This window comes from Falco peregrinus, chromosome 15, assembly GCF_023634155.1.
Source record: "Falco peregrinus isolate bFalPer1 chromosome 15, bFalPer1.pri, whole genome shotgun sequence".
NCBI classification, from domain to species: domain Eukaryota; kingdom Metazoa; phylum Chordata; class Aves; order Falconiformes; family Falconidae; genus Falco; species Falco peregrinus.
Window position 1 is genome coordinate 4,701,828 of NC_073735.1, and position 27,274 is coordinate 4,729,101.

At 41.7% G+C, this 27,274-nt stretch overlaps 1 protein-coding gene across 1 annotated transcript in view; it reads left to right on the forward strand.

The window, feature by feature from the left end:
- The window catches only part of ARHGAP32 (Rho GTPase activating protein 32), a 185,765-nt gene that overhangs the window by 33,960 nt on the left and 124,531 nt on the right, over positions 1 to 27,274 (forward strand). The window contains 3 exon segments of the mRNA XM_013298904.3: positions 14,157 to 14,248; positions 15,363 to 15,404; positions 15,779 to 15,863. Of these exon segments, the coding sequence (XP_013154358.3) occupies positions 14,157 to 14,248; positions 15,363 to 15,404; positions 15,779 to 15,863 (219 nt within the window).

Here is a 27,274-nt window from a genome sequence, read left to right on the forward strand (position 1 = left end):
TTAGCAGAAAGGCAGATGATTTTGTATTGGAGACCTGGTTTGCCTGGGCACTTCTGGTGGATCTGGAAACCTCGTAGTAGTTACGAAATCCAGCGTTGTGGATTTTGAGAACCAGGCTGAGTGAGATGCAACACTAGGTGGACAGACTTGACCGGAGTTAGATGATAAGACAGCTGCCTGGGTAGTCCTCAAGGACTGCTATATTTTGTATTCCCCCCCTGACTCATGTTCTGTATTTTTAGAATTTGATCATATTAGATACACTGTTTTTCTCACTGCTTCAGCCTCCTATTCCCACCGCGCGGCTGGCCTGCTGGGTAACCTTCGCACATGCCCGTTTTTTCTTTCTCTGCTCCAGTTTGGAAAATGCAGTTAATGATACTGACTTTCTTTGGAGAACACTTCTGAGTTCTAGGGAGGAAACACGGTATTTGAGCCAAGTGATATTGCTGTATATGGATTTTCTAACATTTCTCTGAGGTAGTAATGTTATTTTAAAGGAAAGGAGTATCTTTTCCTTGTAAGGTCCTGAAGAGTGCTCTGTGTCTGTTACAAGAAATGAAGCTGTGAAAGAGCCTCTATATAATATTTCTCATACAAGCCTATAAAACGGTTGTTCTCAGCTTGTCATCAACTGTGGCATAAATTGATATCTGTGCTTAATATTACGTTTCCCTTATGTTACTGACCATCTGACTGACCAAAGCTGCAGGGCTTTCAGAGCAGTGTGCTCACAGCCTCTCTCCGCAGCAGGCTGCTGTGCTTACAGACATGCACGCGTGCTCTATCCCTGTTGCCTTTTTTCTTCCATTTGTCTGAATTTTGTGGGGAAGCAGGATTAAAACAGTGAGATCAATGTAAAAATCTTTGTTTATGCACCCTGCTGAAAGATGCCACCTGAAACGACATTAAGCTCATAGGCACTGGAGATAAGTGATATACTCACTCCAAAGCTAGAAATAGGATTTCTTTTGTGTGTATATATATGTATTTCTGAAAAGGTCATTTTTTCTGCAGCGTCTGCCACTTCTTTCAGCTTTGGAAGCTTTTAGAAATGAGGCCCTAAAGCTGTGGTAGGTTTCTTTACTGTGAGATTTTTTTTTTCCGTAGTACCCTGAGCACAAGAATACAGGTGATCATCCTGACACCTGGTCACATCTGCAGGGATTCATTCATGAGTAGATCATGGCTGGATGCGACCGAGAGTTCTTCACCTGGAGGAAATCAGCCTTTCCCACCCTAGTACACCTCTGAACTGTTGCTTTTGGGATCTAGAAGTGTGATTACCCATAATGAGGTTATTGAGATGATAGCCGTAGTATTCCCAAGGGTTACTAGTTTATAGCTAGGTTGCCTAGCAAAGGTGTGATGTGGAAACCTCTAAATTACTGATGGGAAACCATTAGGCAACCTTGAATTTGGCAAATGCATAACGGAACAAGAAGGCAGGCTGTTGGCAGTTGGGACATATTATCCTTTTCGGCTATGCAGGTGGAATTTTCTTAGGCAAAGTGGAAGCGTACAAATGTTTTAGATGGGCACAGGTGTTAGACCCTGTCCTCTGAAGTCCCTGGAGTAATCTTAGTTCTTCTATCAGGTGGATTTTGCGATCTCTAGTTTTTTCAGCATTTGAGACTAGATAAGGCACGGTACCATGGCTTGTGAAGGTAATAAAGGCTCTTTAATGAGACCTCAATATATCACTCTGTTAAATCTGGGACATGGCTGAGGAGAAAACTATTTTTAAATGCAATTTATAAAAGTGTGTAGACATTAGTGAATTGTAAAGGTTTCAAGAAAGATTTCACTCTCCTTAGTGCAGGGCTCGTTTCGCATTCCTTGTAAAGCACGTAGCCCAGTGCTGCCACAGATCTTGATTGTGGCTTCTGCAAGAACAGGTGCAAAAAACAGGAGTATGTAGGGTTTCATTTTAAATTATTTTTGTTTGATGGGTTGTGTTTTAATTCAAAAAAACATTGGTCATGCTTCTGAGTATGTCAGTCCTGACCCAAGCTAACATGAATACTTCCAGGAACTGAAATTATCTCATTTCAGCAACTGAGATATAGAGATATAATATCCTTTAATGTGTAAAGATTGACATTTGGATTTTTTGTTCCTGTGGCTTACGGCTCTTAGTGCTTTGTATGCATATGACCCGACATCAGAGTTACAGTATCTCATTGTGAGCTCTTAAGTAATTGTGCTGACAGTTTTGTTAGAGTGATCCTGTTTTCAGATGGGTTATATGCATCTGAATGTCTATACATTATAGACTTATTTAGGGAAAAGAAGAGTGCTTTTGAGCTCTGAATGCCTACCTGCAGGTTCTTTTTACAAGTCCAAAGTTTTAAGCTCTCAAGTGCAAGGGAAAGTTTTAGTTGATAGGTAGCAGAAATTCTAGGGTTTTTTTCTGGTTTTTGAACTACTCAGACAATTCAGTGTAAACAGACTTTAGATATTTCTTCACCTAGATGCTCCAGCAGCTGGCTCTTGGCTCTAAGCCTTAACAACCATTGCATTTCTTAAGTCCTATGGAAAATGTTACCTTTGAAGTTTGGAGGTTAGTTTTGTGCTGAGGAAGGCTGTCAGTCTTTGGACTAGCCTGGGTTCGTAAGTCTGCAGTCACTCTTGCAGAAGCTGTGGCATGGCTTCTCTGTCCAGCAATCAGCAGCATTTTAATGTGAATTGCTGCAGTTTCCGCTGTGGAGCAGATGGGTCACAGGGCGCCATTGGTAACAAAGATAACGATGGGACAGAAATGGAATTTCGGATAGTGTGGACAATATAGGCGTTGATAGGAGACTAATGTTCCACACAGCGCACCAAGCAGTCGTCGGACTTTAGTAATATTTTGGTCAAAACAGTTCTGGTCTGGCATTACACATAATTTTTAACATATATTTTATTTTCAATTCACATAACTTGTTTTCCTTGTTACTGCTGCATGAATTAAGTATTTTTTTCCCTTGTTAAGCTTTTGGCAAGGTATTATATTGTTGTATAAAGGTCTTTCTCTCCCTCTCCCGCTTGGTTAGAGAGTCATTTTTATTTCACAGACTAACTCCCAGCATGAAACTTGTCCCTGAGAATCTTTGAAAATTGGGACAATCACTTAATTGGCACGTTGGCTTCCATTTGGGTTTGCCAATTAAATGAGTTCAATTAAACCAGAATAGATACTGTATTTTTGGCAGTAAGTATTAATTTATATATTAATTTCGTTTTCATTGATGATGCTATAGAAGCAATTGTTTCTAGCTGCATTTACTGTCTTTACAGTGTAGGCAGTCTTACAGTACCGTGTTGATCCAGGAGAAGAGAATTTCTGTTTTAAAATCAGTGTATATGCAAGATTTAGCAAAGAAGGAATGGTTTAGAATTCTCTAAGGCTGGAACAGTAAAGTTTGTTGTTCACCATGATCACCGGTTTTAACGCACCCTGATTTTGCATTTTGCATATCTTACCTATTTCAAAGTGAATCTGATGCACATCAGTAAATGCAGCGTCTTGCTAAGTGAAATGTTTGGGTCATGTATTTACATTTACTTCTGTTATGGTCATCGAGGATAACAGCAATTAAAAAGACAAAGATTTTTGAGTGCTCCCAGTAGCTCCCTGCCAGATTACAGAAGTGTAGGTAGGCATCACATGCATTGTACATCAGGCACTCAAACCTGGGTTTTACTAAGGCCTTGGGGAGCCTGAGTGCCCCTGTTTATCATACCGTGAGTAAACCACTGGGCTCAGGGGTGTATGTGATGTCAGTAGCAGCTGTGTGGCACTTGCTTCGTCCGGGAATGACCAGTCTGAATTTCTTGTGTTTTAGGTTATAGAATTTCCCGGTCCATTTCAGACAGTTCCATATCCCAGTATCTTTTATAGCTGTCACCCAGGGCTCAGACAATCCGCCTGCTGGTGGCAGCACGGTGATGCTGTTCTGGTGGCAGGATGGTGCTGGCAATGCTCTTGCAATTAGCCCAGGTTATTCACTATTGGAAGTTCTGAGAGGCAGTATGAGGTGAGCTCTGAAGGCAGGGTTATGTTGTCATGACCCTCCACCTCTTTTCCTCCCACCCTATTCCAGAGATGATCTCTTTTTATGATGTTTTGTTGTCCTAAGAAATGCCACGATTGTTTGAAATGTACTTATTTGGGAGATAAAACTTATAATTCATTTATCTGTCAATCGCTTATCTCTGTTCCCAGCTGCTTAAAAATAAGATGGAGCATCCAGGGAAAGAAAGGACTCTCTTATTTATAAGTGGTTGGTTTGGGATTTTTTTAAAATCAATGTTAATTGCTTCTTAGTTACCATAACACAAAAAAAGGATGGAATAATTTTTGAAGCACTGTCAGTAGTTTACTCATCTATCCCCTTCCATTCCCCACCCCTAAGTTAACCCCAAGAGACAAACAAAGTTTGTCAGAATATATTGTCTTGCTGAAGGCTGTAGGCATTATTTTTACAAGGATTCAACCTTTGTAATTATAAGGTGATGAATTGTTGCCTGAAAATGTTGGTAATTTGTAGCCCAATTTTTTTTTATTTATTATTTAAAATATTCCTACAGTTCTGCCTTGCTACATTTACGTTGGTCACTGCTGTGCCAGTGTAGGTCTGCATGATGCTTGTTTATATTTGATCAAATGCTGTGGTTACTAGGGCAGAGATGATGCTGATGGCAAAACCCAATGTTTTTGTCTTAAGACTTCATCTTTGCTTTAGGGTTGTTCCATGAAAATTTGTGATGAATGCTGTAGGGGCTTGCTACAAGTGCTTTTTCCGAGTAAGGTTTTAAATTGTTTCTCACCCTAGAAGGTACTGTGTCTCATTTTCTTCAGCTAGCGTAGGATCCATAGGATTGTGACTGTGACCTGATGATGCGAGGATGTCTGACCTCCTATGAGTATCAGGGTTGGTTTGCATGGTTTCAGACTGAAAATCACTGCTGTCCTCTAGAACATTGGCAAGGTTATCGACTCCATGTTATCTGCGCAGGACTGGATGTGTCTTCTGGGGATTCAAAGTACGCCGGGCTTCTCTATTGCAGGAATCTACTTTAAGAAGTTTCTGACTTCGATTATTCCTTCCCACTTGCCATGCTTCAGAGGACTGTTTCAGGGCAGTTACGGTGAGAGAGTTTCTGGGATGCAGAGTTGAGAAGTGTATCGCTGAGCTGATCTCATTCAAAAATGATCCCCCAAAAGAACTTCAGCTTTCCTTTCTTTTTTAAGCTGGATTGTTTCAGGGACTTGCACTGCAGCCACTAAAACAGTTGCAGCTGCAGCACCGGGAAGTAGGAGAGAGTAGCCTGGGGTGGAAGGACTGGGGTGGGAGTTTAAAAAATTGACTTTACCTCTTCAAGCCAGGCTATCATGAAACTATGCCCTCGGGCTAACAGTGCTCCTGATGCGCCTTCTGCTTCCAAGAGTGGAAAAGAAGTTTTAGGGTCTGCGTGTTCTTGATTTGCTCTGTGGCTTGTACTGCAAGCAAATATTTTCAGCTTGAAAACATCTGAAGTTTCTCTTTGGTATGGTTGCAGAATCCAAAGTTTTAACTGTTGATTCTTGCTTTGTGGCACAGCCTTTTTCTCCCTGTATTTGTATGTGGCTACCTGAGTGCCCTTGCTTTTCTTCGTCTGAGTAGATGGTCTAGTGTGTTACAGTTGCTTGCCTGTGTTGGAATGTAATTTTAATTGTTCTGGGGTTTTTTCTTTGTGCATACGGTTTTGGTTTTATGTCTCTGTTTTTTTCCTTAACTATTGACCTTCAGGGCAAAAAAATCCCTCAGTTTCAGCTAATAATTTTATGAATGCAAGAAAACTTCCTTAGAGGATAAAGATTCTCACCATCAGTTTCTGCAGCGTTCATGTTTTCGGTGATGCGGGGGAGAGGTTGTCCTTCACCTTCCCAGTTTTGCTGACCAGTAGCACAGAAGGACCTTTCTGCAGCTCTGGCAGCATGCATCGTGTCCTGTTCTGACTTCACCTGAGGGACATCAGCTCATTTCTGGGGAGCAGTGTCACCTCAGATTTGCCAACGTGTGCTTAACCTGGTTCAGAGAAGCAGCTCACGGAGGCTGAGCAGGGTTTTTGAAGGGTTGGTCAGGGAGCAGATTTAAGGAACCCTGCCCAGATATCGTGACCAGCAGCTGGAGGCTGCTCCATGGCTCAGCCAGAGCAGGGTGTGTGATCGCGGGCCAAGCCTTTTTCCCAGATAACACTTGAACTGACTTTTGTTCTGTTGTTCAGAAGTTTATGGACAGCTTATGGTATAAATTGCATGTTACAAGTAGACACATTCTTCACATTACTGTGTTATTATAAGGGTTTGGAAAATGAGTGTATCATGTAACGGATTTGTATTTTATGCCATTGGAAACAGCTCTTTATAAACAAAAAGCTGAGTCCAGGTTGGCTTCACATGCATAAATATAAATTAAGGTTAACTCTACTGACTCAGATATTGGAGTTAAATATCTGGCTGTTGTTTTTTCCCCCCTTCACAATCTTTCTTCTACTGCATTGGGAAAATTCTTTAGTTTCTAAGCTGATTTATACCTATAACATAACAGAACACTGTGATTTGCATAATCACTGACTGGCCAGAGTCGTATTTGCTAGTTTCAGGCTGAATTCATCTCTGTAGTTTTTTGTGATGAGAAATCTCTTTCTACCATAACAACCCAAAGCTCCACTTGTCCTTTTATAACTAAGGCATGATTAGGATCCCCTCCTCCCTCTGTGAAACAATAGACTGTAGAAATTGTGCATCAAACAGTGTCTGGGATTTTTAGGGTCTTTTTTTTCAGCCAACAAGGAACTGGAATCGAAGTATTGTGCTCATTAGATGTTCTATTTTCTGTGGCTTTTTTCTTAAATTTATTTTGTAGGCTGTACAGAAGAAGGACTCTAACCCTGGCTGCCTTTCCCACGCGTATTGTATGTGGGATTTTTGTTCTTAAAGAAAGTACATTCCTTAGCCAGTATGCTATTATGTGAGGCTGTGTACTGTACCGCTGCAGCTCCCTGGGCTCGAGATCTTTGTGAATGGTAATAAGGCGATCTCGCTGCTGCTTCACTATAGCAATGTCAAATCCGAACATAAAGCTGTCAGGTAGTTTTCATGCTAATGTTGTCCTCAGCCGCTAACCATTCGTTTTTGCTTGGTGCATCCGTTTTTGTCTCTAGAACAAATGATAGCTATGAAAGAAAATACAAGTGTGGGACTGCTGAATAACCGCCATCCTTTGGGTGCGTTTGATTCATCTGCAGAGAGTCGGTGCAAGCCCCTGCATCTCTTTAAGCCTCACTTAGGAAATCTTGTCATGACATAAAATCAACCTGCTTTGCAGAGGTGGATTTTGGTCCCAGTGACAGGAATACTGCCGAAGTAGGTTCATACAGCTGCCAAGCTGCTTACACTCCCTGCCTCGGATTCCGCTTACCAAATTAGTTGTTTTCCACGTGAGCTGGAGATGGTTTTCCCCACGTATCTGTGAGCTGGCGAACTTCATTTGAAAACACAGTAGATGAATAGTTAAGAATTTGTTCTTTGTTCGCTGCAGGCTGATCCTTCAAACTATGGTAAATGGATGCCCTGAACTAACTCCACTATAATGCTGTCTCAGGAATGAGAGGTTTCCCTTAATTTGCCAGCTCATGGCAATGCTTAAAAGTTTTTTTTCCCTTCTCTTATTTTTCCCCCCTTTGGAAGGGAAGAAGCTGGGAGTAGAAAAAACACATCCTGTGTGGTCTTCTGAAAGAGAAGAATTCGCTGTTAACCATGCCATGCAATAAGTACTGGCTAGAACAATTCAGCATTGACAGGGAATGTGGAAAATGATATTAAAAGCCCTAAACTCAAAAAATGATTCACATTAAAGTATCTTCTTTATTGAATGCAGATTTCTTAGGCATGGGATTGAGAATGTGCGTAGCCAGTACTCAGAGCTTCCCTACTGGAAGGACTTGTCATGTTTTCACTGGCTTTCCTCTATCACATTTCTCATTTAGCATGAGATTTTAAAGGCATCTCTGGCAGGGTAACTCTTTCCCCACATTCCCCCCAATCCCCGAGCTGAGGGCTAAATTAAAAAGCCAGTACAGCCTCTAATTACTCCAGCCGTTCTGGCCTTGAGCTATGCCTGGGCATAAGGCAGTTCGGAGAGGATGTTTCTTTTATCTTAGCGCCAGGGATCAAGATACTTGTGCTAGGTAAGGAGCTAAGTGATGACTTGAATTTTTTTTTTTTTTTTTTTTTTTAAATGTACTTTCACAAAATTGAAAAGGTTCAACTGTTTCTCATTCTGAAAAACATCTTTGTGCCTTTCTGTTGGATCTCAAAGCTGTCTCTTTGCACGCAGTGGCTTGGATTGCTGTAATTGGAGTATGCTGACCCTTTTGTGTTCTCAAAGGTAAAATTTATCAGATGCCTTGCTCCTTTCAGAGTGAGGGTGCGTAGCCAGCTTGTGCAAATATAGATGGGTACACAGGCCTCTTGGGTATGATGAGAACAGGAGCTTGTCCTTGGTCTGCAGCTTTGCATGCACTCTGGGCGGCTATTAAATGTGCCGGTGCTGCGCTCTGCTGCTCAGACCGTGGATAGCATGGATGTGAATTCTTGGGATGGTCCATTGGGAAATGCGGAGTTGGAGGGCAGGTGTTTATTTTTCACTTCTTTGGTAAATCTGCTGCAGTGTAACGAACAGATATTTTTGTTTAAGCTGAGATTGTTGGACCTGGATACATAAACCAGATGCAATTGCTTCTTCTTTTTAAATGTGTCCCAATATCTTAAAGCAGCTCTGAAAAATGTAGCTGAAATGTGTTAAGTGACACAGACGTCCTGTATGAAAATACTTTGGAAATTCATTTGCATCCAATAAATGAATTAATGGAAACCGGTGATATGAAGAACTTGGCAAATACTTAATTTCTGTCGTGTTGCCCCCATACCTCTGATGTTTTTGGATGAATGTTGTATCTTCCTCCATCAGTTACCGTATGTTTCTTCCATTCAAAAAAGTGACCCATCAATGGCCTTCCTGTGCTCAGGTACATTTTAATCCTTTTAGGGGTGGCACTTGGACAGATAAATGCGGCAGAATTAAACCTTTCATTTGTAGTTATTTGTAGTAGCTTGGACACAGTGACTTTGAGTTTAGTGAAAGCGTTTTTCCTTTGCTTCGTTGATTTCTTTATTCTGGAGAACCAGGATAGTTGTTAGAACATATAAAGTAAGAGTAGAGAGAGCTTTCTTTCCCTGGAGTATATTAGTGGCTGTGTAGTATGAAGCTGAGATGAACCATATTTTTTTTTTTCACTGTGCTTCAGGCTAGCTCTGCTACAGTAATTGGTGAAAGCAGGACAGTGCTGATGGAACCGTCATCTTTTACCTCGTAGCGGTCAGGGCATTTTTGTTGGGCAGTTTCTTTTTCATGCTGCAAAGTAAGCTCCACGAAGAAGTTGATGCTGAGCCAGCTTTGCGTAACTAGTTGGTAGCCAAAATTTGGTGTAGCTGTCGATGCCCTTGTGCATAAACACCCACTTCAAATACTGAACTGTGTAAACTGCCCGCTTCGGTTCATCCTCTCGCCCAGGTTGACTGTTAGTCACCACAGAATGATGGCTTTTACTGAAACAACAATTCTGTTTCCTGCTGTTCTTCAGTGAAGAAGTAAAACTCTTAACAAAGCCTGGTTTTTTTGAAAGCTCTGGAGGGTTTTATGGTGAGTTTTGGGGTTTTTCCTTTTTTTTTCTTTTTTTTTTTTTTTTCCCCATCCAAGAAAATCGAGGGGAAATGAAGATGATGTAAAGGGAAGACTGTCATGGAAACCAACTAGCATTTTGAATCAGCTCTGCTGTTTTTAGAAAGAATCCAGAGCAATCTGCTCCCTCCAAACAGGTTTTGGTGAGAGAGCGAGGGTAGGAAGAGGCATTAATGTTACTGCCTGTCTAGTGGCTATTCTTGCTTTCTCTTAACCTTGAATTAAGAATAAATTTGCATCTTCAGAAACCCCACTTGTATTCAGTAGCATGGGTACTTGCTGACCTGTCATGCCTTGCATTGTATCTGTGCTGTTTATGGTGCCTCCTCAAGGGTTTTCTATAGTATTGTGGAAAACCAGTTTATCAGTTATAGGATTAGTGGAGCTTGGTGGGATTCCACGGTTTCTCTTCTTGTGTGTGCCAGTTTAAGTCTGGGGCAGTAGGAGGAGGGCTGTGGGGTTTGCATCAGTTTGATATTCTCACCTATCAAGGATACCAAGGTGGTAACTTTATCAGTGGACTTTTTTCTTCAATTTTACATATATTTTCAGATTGTGTTACATTTCTGGATATGAGAGAGGGGTTGACGTGTTTTCTGATAAATGCAATGAGACTTTTTAGGAGAAAATCCTTTCGTATTGTGCAGTGGAATAGTTAGACATATATTATTTCTGACTAAAGTTTTGTGTGCTAGAGAGCACAAAGCTGAAGTTTTCCAAATCATGTCTATGAATATAAAGACCAAAAATTTCCAACTTGGATGTTTAAAACTAGACACCCTGATCCATGAGAGCTCTCAGATTCCCAGGGAGTTTAGCTGCGACGCTTGAAAATGTGTTGCTTGTACAAATGATATAAGTGCCTCAGGGGTCCTCCTGGTAGCCACCAAGCAAACAGCGGCGATGATTTAAAAATGGAGTGACCGTCCATGGAGGGTGGGACAGACAGGCAGGCGGTCTCCCAAAATTGCTTAGAACAAATGTTTTGGTGGGATCTACCTGCCTCACAGCCGATGTAGGTATCTGTCATAAAATACTGAAGCTCTCAAATATTGTCCCAACTGCTGCTAACGTAAGCGTAGTCTTCAGTGAGCTGTAGGCAGAAGAACTTCTTAGTTCAGGGGAGACTGGGGAAGTGGCGCTGCTCAAAAAAGTCTTCTGCTGAAATGTAAGCGTACTGAGGATCCTGGTAAAGTCAACTGCCTGCGTTCTGGATTGACTCCTAATTTGTTTACCAAGTTTCGGACCGAAGCAGATTGATGCTGTAGTGACATTAAGCTGTGAAAACTGGAAGAAACAATTTGCATAAACAGATTTGCTATGCAATTACTAGGTTTCCACAGAACAGTGATGCATAGAAAATAGGGAAGTGAGAAGCAACCGATGATGCTAGCTAGCTAATTTTCAGATGTAAATAATCCAACTGTTTCAAAATTATTTTAAAAATTAGATTACTGTGACGCAAAGCACAAAAGATGACAAATCTCATTTGGAGTGTTTCATTTGTACTTTGAGAGGAGGGTAATCTAGGGTGACGTTTTGCATGCCAGGTTTTGGATCAAAACAGGTACAAACTAGTGGTGAATAGCCTGCTTTTATGTAGCTGTGTATCTTTGGTTTAAATGGAAAGTAGTTGCAGTTTATTTTGGAGTAATATGGTTTCTAAAATTGTAATAACCTCCTTTTTTGCTTATCTATCTAATCACCAAGATTTTTTGTGGTGTTACTGCCTCACGCTAAGATTTTAGCTTGCACAAGATCACCATTCTGCCCTTTTTCATCAACTGTAGACTTACGAGAGGTTGTTGGTTTGTAGCACAGTCCAAAGAGCTCGGATCTAATTGGAAAAGCAACCGAAGTTAATTACTGTATTTCGTCTCATTGTAGTCCATTTAAATGAATACAAGCTGTTGGAAATGGGAGAGGCAGATATCTCCTTCCAGCAGGATTTGGACATAACTCAACTGTGAAAAAGAGGATAATACAACTTTTTCAAAGAGAGATGCTGGCATTTAAGTCTCCTGGAGGTGTGAGTTTTGCCTACGCCGCTTTGAGTCAGATCCAGGGTAGTCTCTACCCACTGCTGCAAACTGGCTTGAAGCCCACATTTTTCTGTCAGATTTGTTTATCCATTTTTATGTCCCACCAGCTTCTACTGCTGATGGAAGAGAAAAATTATTATTCTTCCTACAGAAATTCTGTTCCTTAGTAGAAAATTAAGGCAAGGACATCCAGCTTTGCCTAAAAGCAGCTTACAGGAATGGCACATTTATGACTGTAATTAGTTATTTCTTACGTAAAACACCTGTAAGGTTTATTAAATTGGTGATCCTCTTAGTGTTAAAATTCAGAGTGAGACGCTCAAGTGTCCCATTACATACTAAAGTAATTGTGTACTTAGTCAGTCAGCCAAGAATAGGTTTATTTAAGGGTATAAATATTGTCCATGTTTTAATTCAGTGAGTGGGTGCACATGTTCTGTACAGCTGTGGGACAGCGGAGTTAAAGCATCACTTATGTCCAGGGCTGTGGAAGGCACAACTGGGAGAGTGTCCTGGCTTCAAAATTGATTCAGGAGTGTTGAAAGCAGGGAAACTCACTTGTAATAGTTGCAGCATCCCTTTTCCAAGGGTAGTGCTGGAAATAACAGGAATTTGGGTGCAGAGAACGTGCTCTGCTCAAGTCCTACGTGCGCCACTGTGATGCTGGTTGGATGAATGCAGCTGCCTGCGGTGTATGTCTGTATCTGAGCCAGGGGCATCCTGCATCCCCTGCATCAAGGGAGAGGTAGATGCTCCTGCAGCATGGCTGCTTTTGTCCTAATCTAGTTGTCTGAAGTAGGTGAACCGGACCCAAAGTGCCTGTTTATCTCTGGTGACTACAAAAGTAGCCTTGGGTAGATAACAGGGTTGTAGCTGCGTCCCTCGTGCATGTCTGGAGTTGAATGAGATGAATCACTCCCTCTAGCGCTGTTGCTGTTAGTTAATGAATGGTGAATGATTTTGATTTACTGCAGCTCTTTAAGATGTGATGAAGCACATCTAAATTTGACCCGTGTCAAACTAAAATGAGAGCTTCAGGGACAGGGATAAGAAAGATTCCCCCATTGTTCATCCCATCTGTGGGCTGCTAGCTTCAATAGTAATGGTCTGTTGGGGAAAAAAAAAAAAGTTTTGGAGGTGAGGACCAAGTTGTTTCCATATTTTACACTGCAGCGTACAGCGGTATTCTGTTATTTGTTATATGCGTAGCAGCTTTTGGACCTATCAACCCTGTTCAGAGATCTTCTGGTGGGCCAGCTTAGAAGCATTGGTACTGATCTGGATCAGGGAAGTCATCCGTTTACTCCTGTCGTTAGGAATTGGATTTAATGTAATACTTTTTTGTTCCAGGCCTGTATAAGAAGGAATATTGCAGTGCCTTTCTTCCTCTTGCTTGAGCGTTTGCTATTTTGGACATTATTCATGTTTTGTAGTGCATTGTATAAAGCAGAAAAAAGCTCTTTCAGCTGGTCTCACCCAGGTCACTGATGAGCTGTCTCTTGTCAGCATCAGGGACCATGTTTTTCTCCTTCTGCTCTGTGCAGTCTGTGTTGATCTTCCTGTTTGATCACTGTTCTCTTCATAAACGCCTCACCTAAACCCCCTCCTTCCTCTAGAGCTTAGGGCCTGGTACCGCACAGCAAGAGAAACACACGGTGCCGAGTGTTTCCGAGTCCCCCCAGCTGAGCTCACAGCTTATGGGAGAGCAGCTGGAGGAAGGAGAGGATGGGAAGGCATGACTGACCAAACAAAAAGGAGGAGTTCGGTGTTCTGGCTTCACTAAAATAAATGAATTCTAGTGATTAAGGAATTTTAATATGTTCACGCGCTTACCCCAATAGCTGCAAACATCTTTTTTAAAAGTTCACCTCCCACATATGAGCAGCTCTGTCATTAACGTGATTTTCCACTGTATGAGCTATCCAGCTTCTGCCAGTGCCTCTGCCTGAGTATCTTAAGTGCACAGATTTTTGGAAAATCAGGTACTTAATGAGGAGCCTAAGTACAGAGTTTAGGAATGGATGTTAGTCTCCTGCCTCTGAAAATCTCCTCTTTAGAAACGAGAAGTAGTGATGAATAAAATACTGGATCTCACAGTTATTGCTAAGAATTAGCAAGGCTCTGCAGCATGGTTCAGGAAGAGATAATCACATACTAGATTGTAATCCTGAGGTTCAGTTTTCCTCGTTAAAAAGGCAGAAGTACAACTCTGAGCACATATGAGATTTCCACTGTTTGCACATCTATGTAAAAATATAGGGGCTACTGCTTAGCAGGCAATAGTCCACAGCATGCAGTCAAATTTTAAGCTCCTTTCTTTTTTCTTTCTTCTTTTTTGCAGGCAAGAGGTGCAGATATTCCTGACATTCCAGGGGAGTTGCCGCTCCGGACCTGTGGCAGCACAGCAAGTATGAAAGTGAAGAATGTGAAAAAGTAAGAGCAGTGGTCTTTGATTTTCCTGTCTTTGCTGGGCTTCTAATTTTAATATCTTGGGTTTTAGCTATTGTGCTGCAATGCAGCTAGGGCATTCGGCAACGATTTTTAATAGTATCTTCATCAGAGCATCCAAAATCCATGTGAAACATAGTAAATTACAGCTAACGTAGTCTAAAACTGAGGACATTAGACGTTTTGTTGGCTCTCTCACCTGTTTCTGGCCATAGAAGCAAAGCTTGGTAGAGTTTTGGACCTCACTGTAACTGTGTTTTTAAATTTCTGTGATTTCTTCCTGAAACTGATTAATTTAAAAAAAAAAAAAAAAGAGGAACCATATGTATATATGTATAAAAAAACCTAAAGAGAAGCCCAGGCAATGTGTAAATGAGATAATTTTCTGTCTCCCTATGCTCTGGGAAGCTAAACCAGGACAAGTGGGTGGCCTAGATAGATTTTTTTTTATTTGATATTTTTTCTCTTTTCATTTTTTTTTTGTATTCTGCCCTGTTTGTCTTCATTTGAATGGATCTTGCACAATTTTTCTTTTCTAGGAGTATTTTTTCTTCTCTGCTCCCAGATTTTTACTTTTTCTGTGCGATTAAATTATCTTTCTCCCCCCTGCCCCCTTCTTCTCTCCCAGAGAATGCAACCCAACTTATTATGCTCGCAGCTAAGATTTCAAATCTCTGACCTGCAAAGGGGATCAAAAGTAATCAATATTACTTGACTTGTCTTTGCTGAGAACGCTGACTTGAGGACCAGAACTCCCCAATATTGATTCATCTGTGCATTCAGATCACCCCTCTGTAGTGCTCTGATGCTGTAAGGGAAATGGCTCTTTGTTCTAGTGCTGAGCAGCCAGATGCTGCATCTCACTTCCCACTTATATTCCCGTGGGAAGAGAGAGCTAGATAATGACAATCTCATTGGCTCACCACCAGAAATATCTATAGGAGTCTATAATAGCTTCAGCAGAAGCAAGAGCATGTTGCAGAGCCAGAGGATCTCCCCATCAGCCATCATTGTAACTGGAGAGACTTGGGAATAATTATGCCTCACTTTTGAATTTTAAAAAGGCAAAGGATAAATAGCGTTTGTTCTGCACCCTTAGATACATCAACCCGGGACTGATGGGCTGTGATGCCTTTCACAGGTAAAGTTCTACTTTCCTATGTGTCTTGTGTAAGGCTGTTTATTTTCACTGCAAAAATGCATTTGTAAAGATAGAGCGGCTTCTCCCTGCACCATTTCTTAAAGATGTGGGCTTTGGTGTTGACGAAATGCCAAACAATTCTTTAAGGATGCAATGGTAAAAGCCACTTTGCAGTTTAGTTTTCCTTTCTCTCTCAGTTCCTTTCTCCACTGTTTTGGTGTATCACATCAACAAATCCCTCCGTTCCCTTGGCTTTAGGATGAGAAAGTTGTTATTATTTTATATCAGTAACTGCATTTTATGGCAGTACTTGATGCTGAGCATTGTTTCAGTGATTTGCAGCTATCTTATGGTGTGCTTTTGATGTGCTTCAGGTTATCCTTTACAAAGGGTCATTTCCCGAAGATGGCTGAGTGTGCACATTTCCATTATGAAAACGTGGACTTTGGCAACATACAGGTGAGTCTCAGATTTCTTTTATAGACAAAACATCACTGTGTTTAGCTGCTGACTAACTGGCGGGGAAGGTGGTAGAGGGACCTCCACTAAGGTTTGTTTAGTTTATTGCAAAATGTTTAGTGATAAGAAGTTCAAGCAATAGGATATCTTTATGTGGAATTCCTTCCATGTACTGGGCCAGGATCTGTACTCAGCCATGTGGCCACCCCTTTGAGGTTGGAGATGATTTTATTTCCACTGGATTTGACTGATATCACTGTTCTAAGACTGCATCAAACATTCATTATTGAGTCATCCATAACAACTGCATGCATATTTTTAGTTTCTGTTTGTGTATCTTTAAACAATTGTGTGAACAGATTTATGTAAATATAAACGATTCAAATTTACCCATTCTCTTCGTGTTATCTTAGCTCTGCATTGTGCATTGCGGCAGCTGTATCATCAGAACGCAGGAACTCGCTAGTCAGCCTGAGTTGCATTTCTAGAAGTGTGCAGGCTTCACTCCTTTGTGATCCATCCATCAGAAATCCAGGCAGGAGCATTTTTCATTGAGCAGTACCGGGGAGGGCTGAGAACCAAGAATCACTGCTAGTTGCTCATAAACAGAGCACAGCTTGTTCTGCACTTAGGGAAGCAGGAATACCTCCAGCATCTGCCAGCCTTGTAGCTAAAAAGAGGTTACAACCTTTTCATTTGTAAAACATTTCCTGTAATATAGAGTGAATTATTTACAGCCTTTCATGTTTCCGTACTTGACAGTTTTGCAAGCAGAATTATGCATCCATTTTTTCTGTCTCTGTAAAATTCTGACTGAGAAGGAGTTTGGGTCCTATTCAGGGCTTGTATCTGTTACTCACGCTCAGTGGCTCTAAGGAGGTTTGTTCTGCTGAGGATGGGATGTATGTGCATTGACAGACGCGCATATGCATCGACGCAGAGACAAAATAGTGGGCTTAAGAGGACACCAGTGCAAAGAGCTCAGTTCCTAATGAGGTCTCTGGAAGATGGGCTGCCGAGGCAAACGGGAGCAGTCCACAATCTTCTGAAGCGAAACTGTATTACTTTATTTTCCATTTCTGGGGGGTAGGATAGTGTGACTAATCTGTGTCCTTATTTTTTGTCTCCTGGTGATTCTTTGATTTGACAACACTGATTTGTTTGGTCATTTTGGAGAGAGGTTTTCTTTTGGAGTTGGTGTTGAGCAGGTTACAGATGTTTTTTGCATCATGCGGTCCTCTTGGGTTTTCCTTTCCATCATTCAGAGATACTCAGCCCAATGTGCAAGCTAGAGAGAGATTACAACCTTTGCATGGCACTATTATTTAAAGCATTTTGCAGACAAATAATTTACTTCTTTTGTGGCTTTATGCATTTTTTTGGCATGTTTTAAGGATGGCAGAGCATACACGTTGAGTTTGTTGTGTTCGTGTGAGGGAGAAATAAAATCAGATAATACAGTCTTTACAGATCTTCTTCACATTGTCCTGCCAACAAACCTGAAGCATGTTCTGGTGGGAAGTTTCCACTTCCAGCAGGAGTTGTTGCTGTCTAGCACTCATTTTTGTGGTGCCATTGATGCAGAATACGCTTAAATAAGGTCTATCAGGCCCTAAGTACCAGTTCTGTGCCTCTTGTCCCTTCCTTTCTCTGAGCAGGATTTCTGATAGATCCCCATGGTGTAACGACTTTTTTTGTATGGATAACAAACCCCTTAAGAACAGAGTTTTGCTCCTGAAATACGAAAGGGTAGGACATTACAGTAATTCCTTAGCAGAAGACCAGCATTAATGGTAAAAATGATGAAAGCTGTTAATGCAACAGCAGTATTAGTTTACAGATTTAAAAATAAGTTCATGTAGGGCTCATACATTTTAATCAAGTGGCTTTCATTGGTGGCTCCTTTGTGATAACAAGGTAGACTAGAGAATAGCAGTAGGCTGAAGTGACTTGTAAATGACAGCTTGGCACCTAATAGCGAATTACCAAGTTGCATCTGAGAGGTAGTGGGTGTAAACTCCTTTCGAAATCTATTCACTGTTAAAAATTTGCATAGTAGAAATGCAGTATTATCTGGCTGTGTCAGGAATTGTGTAATGCTGTCTATTAACAGCCTGGCCGAATTTCAGATTGTTTTGTAACGTTTATGTCACTTATAATGTGGTCTCATGGTGCAATTGGTATTAATATCTTGGCATTTCACCTCATGAGATCGTTTTAAATTAACTTCCTGAGATGTATAAAAAAGGATTTGTTCTCTTCTTATCCTAGCGCCGTGCTCACAAAACTAGGTGCATTTCGGGGTGCCTTTTCTCTTCAGAAATTTTCTGCTCTGCTGCTTTCGACAGCGATGTGTTTTAACCTTATCTGCGTCTGCCAGCAAGACACGTGTTGCATCAGCAGGAAATTGCTGGTTTACCAGCAAAGGTAGTTGATGTCGAAGCTGTAGTCATGAGGTAGGCTTTACAGATTGCATCAGTGCTAAAAATTCACTGGTATTTTGCTGAAATACCTTACATTTAGTGCTGCATTTATTTTTTAAGGCTACATCATAGATTTTTAATTTTACAGCGGAAAGCTGGGTTCTGCATAATAGATTTATTTTAGTCTGACATTGGATAAGTGTTTCGGAGTCTTGTTAGCAGGAGCAGAACTGCGGTTCAGCCTTGCTGTGGTCTGTGTCTCCCAAACGAGGTGTTATTAGGCCATGGCTAGATTGTGATTACTCAGCATCGGTGAGGTCGGTTCTGCTGGCTTCCTTCTCGCTTAAGCTCTGCCGCCTTTCCACGGTTCTTGGCTAGCGTCTCTCTGTGATGCCTCTCCTTTCTCTAGAACATCAAAATTCAATTCATTAATATGCAAAGCATGCATTGCTTGCACACATATTGCTGCACAGGGCATCTTACTGTTTGGAAGTGGCACTTCAGAAGTGCCTAAATCATCCCAGTGTAACTTAAAATAAGAATCCGTTTCTAAGGCTTATTAAATTTAAGCACGATTTCAGGATCTGCTGGTTGGCAAAGCTTCCTTCTAAGGGGCTCGAGGTGTTCCAGCACCACGCAGTACACCTTCGATGGCTGAATTAACACGAGGAGAGGTGATGTGTATGCACTCCAGCATCTTCTGGAGACTGGTTTGAGTCGAAGTTCAGTGCGTGAGCGTGGTGCTCAGCCCAGGCTGATTGTGTTGCGTGTTCCAGGTTTCGTGGTTTACCCGTGGAGCTGGTCAAGTTGATGCCTTCCCCTGTAATTTGGGTATCTCACTACAGCAGTTGTCACACAGTCTCGCTGCCTTGGCGTGGGCTTTAGGGCTTGTTGATTGACTTGAACTAATTCAACAACCCCCCCTGTCACTATGTTATACAAAGCGGAATGATTCCGTGCCCCTCCAACGTGGTGCAAGTGTGAGTTTACTTAGTGCTATAAGCTGTTAGTATAAACAGGAGAAGCAGTGATTAGGTATTCTGTAAATATCTTTACTTCCTGCCAGAAATAAAGACTTTGTTCTTCGCTTGAAAGAACGAAGAAATTATCTTTAGTTGAGTAGGTATTAGTAATGGAATATGGAGAGCTGATCAGCTCTGCGCTTCGCAGATAACATTCTTTGCTCCCTGAAAAACCCGACGCTAAAGGAGAGGAGGTGCTGTAATGCATGTTCATATCACTTCAGCGATCTTGCATTTGACACAGATTTACCCCTTCAAACAGCACGGGCTCTGTCTCTCTCTGTTTGCATTTATGGAGCCACCTTCTAAAAATAAACCCGTGTCAGGATGGGTTTGGATTACGGTGCATGGAAGATCCTCTCCTTATCTGTGACGCTTTGGCATTGCGAGTGGCAGGAGCACGTTATCGGTGGTAAAGGAAGTATTTGAAGCTGAATCGCTTCCGCCTTGGGAGGCATCAGCTGCCAGGAATTCCTGTCACGAAGGCAGCAGCCGTATTGTTGCTGGTCGAATGCCTTTGGCAAGCTGCAGCCTCCTGGGCCGTTTGCTGGGCTGCCCTTCCACGGTGGCCGTGGTGTGCCCATCATGGGATTTTCCTGTTGTGTCATAAGAGTGAGCAGCATTGCAGAGAGCGGTTCGGTTCTTCTCGTGCCTTTTGTTCAGCAAAGCCTGTTGAGAAGATACTTTTGGGGGTCATCTTCTTTAGGTTTGCCTTTTTTCTTTTATTTAATAATATTCCAGGGAATGGGGTGCAGAGGGGAAGTGTTCTTGTGGAGGTGTCTCTTAATTGTATGGTAAAATTTTTGCCTGAGGTGGGTTGCAAAGGAAACAAAGTTGGTAAGGCTGACCCAGATGCCCTCCTCTGGAGTTAACTGGGGTAGTTTAAGATGTTTCTGCCACAGCTAAAAGCAGTCGTCTGCATAGATCAGCTAGCAACAACAGGCGCAGAGGAGTGCTCCCTGATCTGTGTGTGGTGTGAAGTCGGACAGCTTAGCTTGAATTTCCTTCCATCAGTGATTTTTAAACTAAGCCTGTTCACTGCCTTCGGTGTAGGAGGGCTTGTTCGTTCCCTCAGCTCTTCTGTGGGCATGATAATTTTCAGTATCTTGGCAGTCATGAGCAGCTACGGGCTCTAATGTCTTCATTTATTCCACTGAGTTGCAAAGTGTTTAAAAAGAAAGAAAAAAAAAATAGCTATTTTAAAAAGCAAAACATGAAACAGCAGTCCCCATACCCCGATCCCTTTTAAAAAATGGAAATATATAGCAAAAGTCACAAAAACTGGCCTGAATTTTGCTGTGTATTGGTGCTGCGAAAGACAGTTTTGCTGGGTTTTGCTTTGTCTGTACAAATATACGAAGGGCGGTGACACGCACACCCCTATTGCATCTGAAGCAGTGCTCCCGTTGAGCCTTTCATCTCTGGATGCTGTTAATCTCCTCTCAAAATGACTTTGCCGTACCCTGGTATGTTCTGTTCCCCATCTTTAGACCGAGGCCTTTCCCTCCCATTCCCCAGCTTTTCCGTACGGTTTCTTTACTATTGCCTCCTAAAGTGGTGGTGGGCAATGTTGCAAGGGCTGCTTTAAGGATGTGGGTATATAAAAACAACTCTGTTCATAGTGTAGGTGGAAACTGCTTCTATTAACTTAATAATTCCAGCCACAACTCCCTGAAACTGGCACAGTCTCCTGCCAAGATCAACAGATTTTAAAAATGTGGAGTCTCCAGGCCAAGCTTCTCGATGCCAAAAAAGTTAGGAAAGTATTCAAGTAAGTTCACCTCAGTTTTTGGATTCTTCTGTTTCCTTGTCTTGCATCCAACTTGCCACTAACTCCTCAGAAAAATTCTTCCCTGGAACAAGATCACACCTGTGAAATTCCAGCTTCCTTGGTTTTCTTCCAGTGAAATGGGGAGAGATCCAGCATGGGTTTTAGAGTGGAAGGATGACTTTGAGTATGGAGAGTACCTCTCCATGAAACCTTACTATTGCTGCTTACACATTTACTACTTGTTTTACAGTTGTTGCTTGCTGTAGAGAAAGCTGATGGCCGTATTAGTGGTCCAGATTTAATGGGCAGCATTCATGTGAATTTCTACCCATTATTAAAGCCTGCTCCAAAACCCGGCAAGACGTAATTTCAAGGCTAAGCAGGTCCTTCTGCTCATCATTTTGCTGAAGGCGTTTGCGATCCCCTGAAGGAAGAGGAGGGATTGTTCATGTGAGGTGGGGGGAGACACGCTCAGAGGAGCCCGTTGGGAAGGCAGAGCCGTCTGTCTCGCTGCGTGCGGGGGGGTCGGTACCCGAACGCGTGTGAGCAGCCAGCTTCAGCCTGCTTTGGGCTGACGCTGATGTTTCCTTGTGGCTTTAGCTGCTAAGTTGTTCTTAAAGTATATTCTACCCTTTGGTCTCACCTTTCTCCCCTTGACTGACAATTACTGAAATCAATAATTTATACATGTTTATCCTTTTTTATAAAGTAAAAGGTAATTTGGCTGACATCACTCACCCGGCTGGTTATTGAATTGCCTGTCACAAGGAGGGAAGTTTTTTCCTGTTAGTGTTTATCTGGATTAGCTCTCTGCCTGATCCCAAGTTAGAATCATAGAATCATTTTGGTTGGAAAAGACCTTTAAGATCAAGTCCAACTGTGTTAGCTCTCTGTCTGATTCTTTATTTAAAGCCCATCACCTAGGTGTCTAAACAGAAGGGCAGACCGTAACCCACAAGTAACTGCTAAAAGCAAATGAGATTTTACCTCCTGATTCAGCTGAACAGGTATTTCTGCCTTTTTTTTTCTTCTCCTTTTGCCTTTGGGTGATTTTTATGAGTTTATATAGAACAAATAATTTCTCTGCTGTGTGCATGACATGGGACAACAGAACCCCGTGCGACGTTTCTGTGTTTGGGACAGGTTGGCAGGTCCGGGATGCACTCTGTTGATGAAAGGGTTTTGAGTATTCCCCGCTTCGCGTGTTTCTTCTCTGCCTTATTAGCGTGAGCGAGATCACTGTGCAAATTTGGCTAAGCATTTATTCAGACTTGAATATCTTGAGATAGGTGTTATCTTCTTTTATCCGTGTGCGGAGGACTGGTGGGCCAAAACGGTTTCAGGGCAATCTGTGTACATTTGGCTCTTCTTTACGACTGGGGACTTGCGGCACTCCCAGTTTGAAGGCGTTGACCTCTTGTAGGAATCCAGCTTATTTTTTTCTTCCCCTGAATTTACCACCGACAATATTGCAAACATATTTGTTGATTTTTAGCCTTTATTGGTGCGTAGTGGCTATTTGATGGCATGAGTAAATCTTAAAAGTGACTGTAATAAGCCCAGCTGTTAACTTTGGCATTGACCTCGTGCTGTTTGCCACCATCATAAATCACCTTTAGCAATGTGTCACAGAAATGTATAAAAATTGTTTTAATTAGTAACTGGAACAGCGTTGTGTTGGAAAATTTTTCTTCCCTGAGGTTTAATGACCTGAAAAAACCAGAAAGATTTATTATAGGTATAATTAAAATATATTAAAAATTTGAAAAGAATCCGTGGGCTCCAGAAGAATAACCCCTATTTCACTAGTGTTTCAGAGTTTAAAAGAGGATTAAAAACCTTATGGTTTCGTATATAGTAATCCATACTGTTACTAGGAATGTTGTTAAAATGCCGCATAATATTGTACTCGTAGATCTGCAAGCATGCCAAGCTGGTGTGATTTTAATAACTAGCAAACTTCATGTTGATATGATCCCTGAGATTTACAGAAGCAGGGATGTGTTTTTATTCTCCACTGGAGGTTTGTCATGCCCGTGGATGTATGAGCTGTTAAGCCAAACATCGTTGGGAACATTTACATTTTGTGTTTACTGTACCTGCTTACAAAAAGGGTAGTTTGTTTGGGTTGTGCTTATGTGCCAGAATTTTCAGGTTTGATGACAGAGTTGGCAGCTCAGGGATAGCAAGTTAGGCTACAGATTTTTAAACTGTTCATTCATTAGTTTAGCTTTCCAACGGCATGCATGTGCGTTTGTCCTGTGTTTATAAACGTTTTCAGCCATTTCCTGATGGAGAAGTATAGATGTATACAACCTGATCCTGCAAAATTTCTGTTCCTGACTGTCTTGGCTTTGAGATCTTTTGCTGGTTAAGGTGTGTTGGTTCGAGTAGACCAGATATGCTCCATCTGTGTTGCCTGGTCTGCTCTGTACCCAGGAACCCTGCAGAGACCATTTACTCGTGATGGTTGTGTGATCTGGTTTCCAGGTAGTTTCCAGTCTTTGAAAATCAGTGCTCCATCCCGGTCTCCTTCACTCAGTAACATAATCTCGCACAAGGGCATGTGGTGGGGTGAACTCAAGATTGTTCTCTCGTTACAGAATCAGGGAAGAGTTGTCTTTGAGTACTCAGGAAAAAGCTTGTCGCTGCACTTGTACTATGATAATCTATCCTGCAAGGCAAAAAAATTTAGAGGAAAGCACTTGAAGTAATGGTGTTTAGATACTACGTTTGAAAACGTTTGCTGTACTGTGGCAAGATTCTTGCTGCAATATGTGTAGCTGCACGTGTATGGGATAGGATGTTTCCAGATGTGCTGAGCCCCAAGTTTTGTTTGTTTTACTTGCAACAGAGAGATTTGTGCAGAAGATTTCCTGTGAACACAAACTTTCCCAAGGGTCTGAATTCAAACAGATTTTTCATTTTAAAGGGGGAAGCATATGCACAGGCACATATTCTCACCCACACATCCTATCACGATGTCTAGGAGGCATTGAGCAAGTTTGTAGACTTTGATGGTTTTGTTATTTTATGGCTTGCCGTGATGTGTGAGCAGAAGATGGAGGCTTCTGCTTCCATGTCCTGCAGGCAAGGCTGTGACCTTCGGCTCTCCTGGGCATCCATACCAAAAAGCTCTTTGATCTCCACTGAGGATTCCAAAGATATGGATTTCTTTTTTCCTCTAGCGTTTAATTTCTGGCCATTTTGTCAACAGAACCTGCAAATTCAAGTTGCTGTTTTCCTGGTAAAGCAGTATAAACCCGAATGCTTCCACTACATGTCATGTGGATATACGGTTGTGGTTTTTTTTAAAATAAAATACATACATGAGAAAGAACATGATGCTCTCACTGCCTCTTCAAGACTCCCTCTCCTAAAGTATAACTTTTTAAATTTCTCTTGAAACTAACTGAACAAACTTTGATTCTGCTCAGCAGTTCTTCTTCCCATCCCTCTGCCATATGAATGAAATAAACATTAATAAAAACACAATTACATGCAATGGGACGTATTTTTACAGTGCAAGACGTCCCTTACCACCATCCTAAACGTCTTCCTTTCAAGTATTTCATTTCCCATAAGAAGCTGTTATGGGAAGCTTGGTTAGGTCTGCATACATACATTTAAAGCCCCATCAACTGTTTTTTTGGACAGGCAGGGATTGGTTTGTGAGTTGCAGTGCGATCTGACACCTCGAACTGCGGAGTGAGCTTTTGGCACTATCACACGCAGAATTATGTCAGTAATAATTTAGAGAGAAGACTGTTGCTTAATAGATACCCGCAAGTCCAGTATTATAACAAGTGGAAAATTAGAGTAGATAGTGCCATATACTTCATATATATTCAGGATCCATGAACCTGCCTTAAAATTAATTCTGTTCTATTGGAAGACTGATGAACCTTATAAATACGGCAATAAAACAATTTGCCTAGAAAAAGTCTCTTTTTGGGTAGGTGGTATTGTTTGGTCCTGCCAGTTTATGTTTCATCACTAGCAAACATTCTTACATATTACCCTGAAATTCATTGCAGCTGTATAATTGCTCTTTATGGTGCTTGAGTGTTAACTTTATTTATTGCAAGTATGACATGTCAAAACATTCAGACTTTAAAATAACTGATTTTGGACCAAGTTCCCATTTGCCAGCTTGAAGTAGTTAAAAAAATCAAAACAACTTCTGTTATTTTTACAGTGTGAGTCCAGGAATTTACTTTGCAATGCTGGTAACTTATTCAATAATTCTTTATCTGCTAAGCCATGCAATAATTGTAGGTGTAACAATCCTGGAATGGGCAGGGAACCCACTGGGAGCTGGAGCCTTGGGGTGGAAAGGATTTGCATAAAATAAAGGGACTTTTCATATCAGGACAAGGGTGCTGCCTTGCGAAGGTGAGAGGAGCTCAGGATTATTTGGGCGTAGTGGAGGTGTGAGACTGGAGAAGCATCAGAGCCTGATTCTTCAGAGTCCCCTTCACAGGCAGCCTCTCTTGTGGCTCAAGGTTTGATTTAGTGTCGAGGTTTGCATTTGTTTTAAAACTAAGTGAAAGCTAGATTGAGTTTGGAAACTCTTTTTGGAGAAGTGAGCTCTTAGGCTAGTGCCTGCGTTTTGAATTATTACTGCATTTTAGCAGTAACACTAGAGTTGTGATGTGCACTTTGAATACTCCCCAGATAAGCTGTGTTGGTTTTTATTTCCCTTGGTACACAGTCCCTGCATTTCTTTGAACTCTCTTAAGCCTCCCTGTATTCCTCAATTTCTAGCTGCTTTAAACTAAGCGCAGTTCAAAGTAAGCAGAAGATCTTTTTAGAGCTGGTTGGTGTTGATGCTGAATCAGAGGGCACAGTGGAGCTTTTGTGCTGGAGCTAACTGCTTTCCTCCTGCAACTGGCTTCAACTTTCCGTGCCTATCTAATGCCGTAAAGATGCAGAACTTGGGCCATGCATCGACTCGCTTCGAGACGGGCTGGAAAATAACATTCCAGTTTTCTCTTTTGTGATTTTAAGATAAACAAGGAGAGAAGGAAGGCTTGGATTCTTAACAACAAAATATCTCCATGTACTCTTAGAATTCTTTGTTGTGTATCACACTGAAGAATGTTTTATATTGCCATTGAAAAACAACTAAGATGGGGATGATGTGTTATGTTTTCTGTAAGGGTTATGTGTGTATGTGTCTTGCAAGTTGCTATGATCAGATTAAGGATGAAACAGCCACTGTAATACTATATCTGCAACAGTGCAATAATGCTAGATCTTACTGCTACCATAATGTGCCCTTGAATTAAAAAAAGGTCCAGGCTACAGCACAGGTTTCACATATGCCCTGTGCTATGACATACGTACACTGTGTGTGCATACTCCAGCGTTCCACAAGCAGAAGTTCATTCACATTAATGGGTGCCCAGTCTGGCTGAAGAGTTTGAGCTATAGAAAGGCTCGCACCATTGTAAATCTCGTGTGTGCTTGTTTAGACAAGTTATTGCATCAGTGCTTGCTGTAGAGGAATGTTTATTCTCCACCAGGAATTGTTGGTGAGTTGTTGTTTTCTTTTGGACACTAGTGAGTTACTAGCACAAAACTTAATTGAGATGCCAATATAAGAAAGCAAAAAAGAATGTAAATTTTTCATTTGTCCACAATATGGTGCTGCTCGGGGGCCTCTTCTGGAAGTGTGCTGCTTTTTGCTGTCCTGTAAACCAGTGCTTTCCAGCGTGAGGTCCCCAACTTGTCATTGCAACCACTAATTGCTTGCCTAGTGACTTAAGGACGTGGCCATTTAGCTGGAGTTAATCAGCATCATTTCGCCTGCCCAGAGAGGAACTGAGTCATACTCACTGCTGTGACAGCAGCGTCAGGCCAGGGTGACTTCAAGGGTACTGCACCAGATCGGTTTGTACTGTTACTCTTATCCTCATGGTTGTGTTTTAGATGTTGGCAATGGTTGAATCGGAGACCCCTTTCCCTTGAAGTCTGCAGAAATGTGCACTGAGTGAGGGCTGCAGGTTCGTGCCTCTCTGTGGAGAACAAGTGTCGGAAGAACAAGGCTCTTAGGAGCTTCCTAAGAGTATGTTACACAGTGGCCGGGTTATACCAAACCCTGTTTTCTTTGAAGATTGCAATTAAATGCTTAAAAACTAAAAGCCCAACCCTGTAATTCCGACGAGAAGCTCTCGGGGAGAGTCTTCAGGG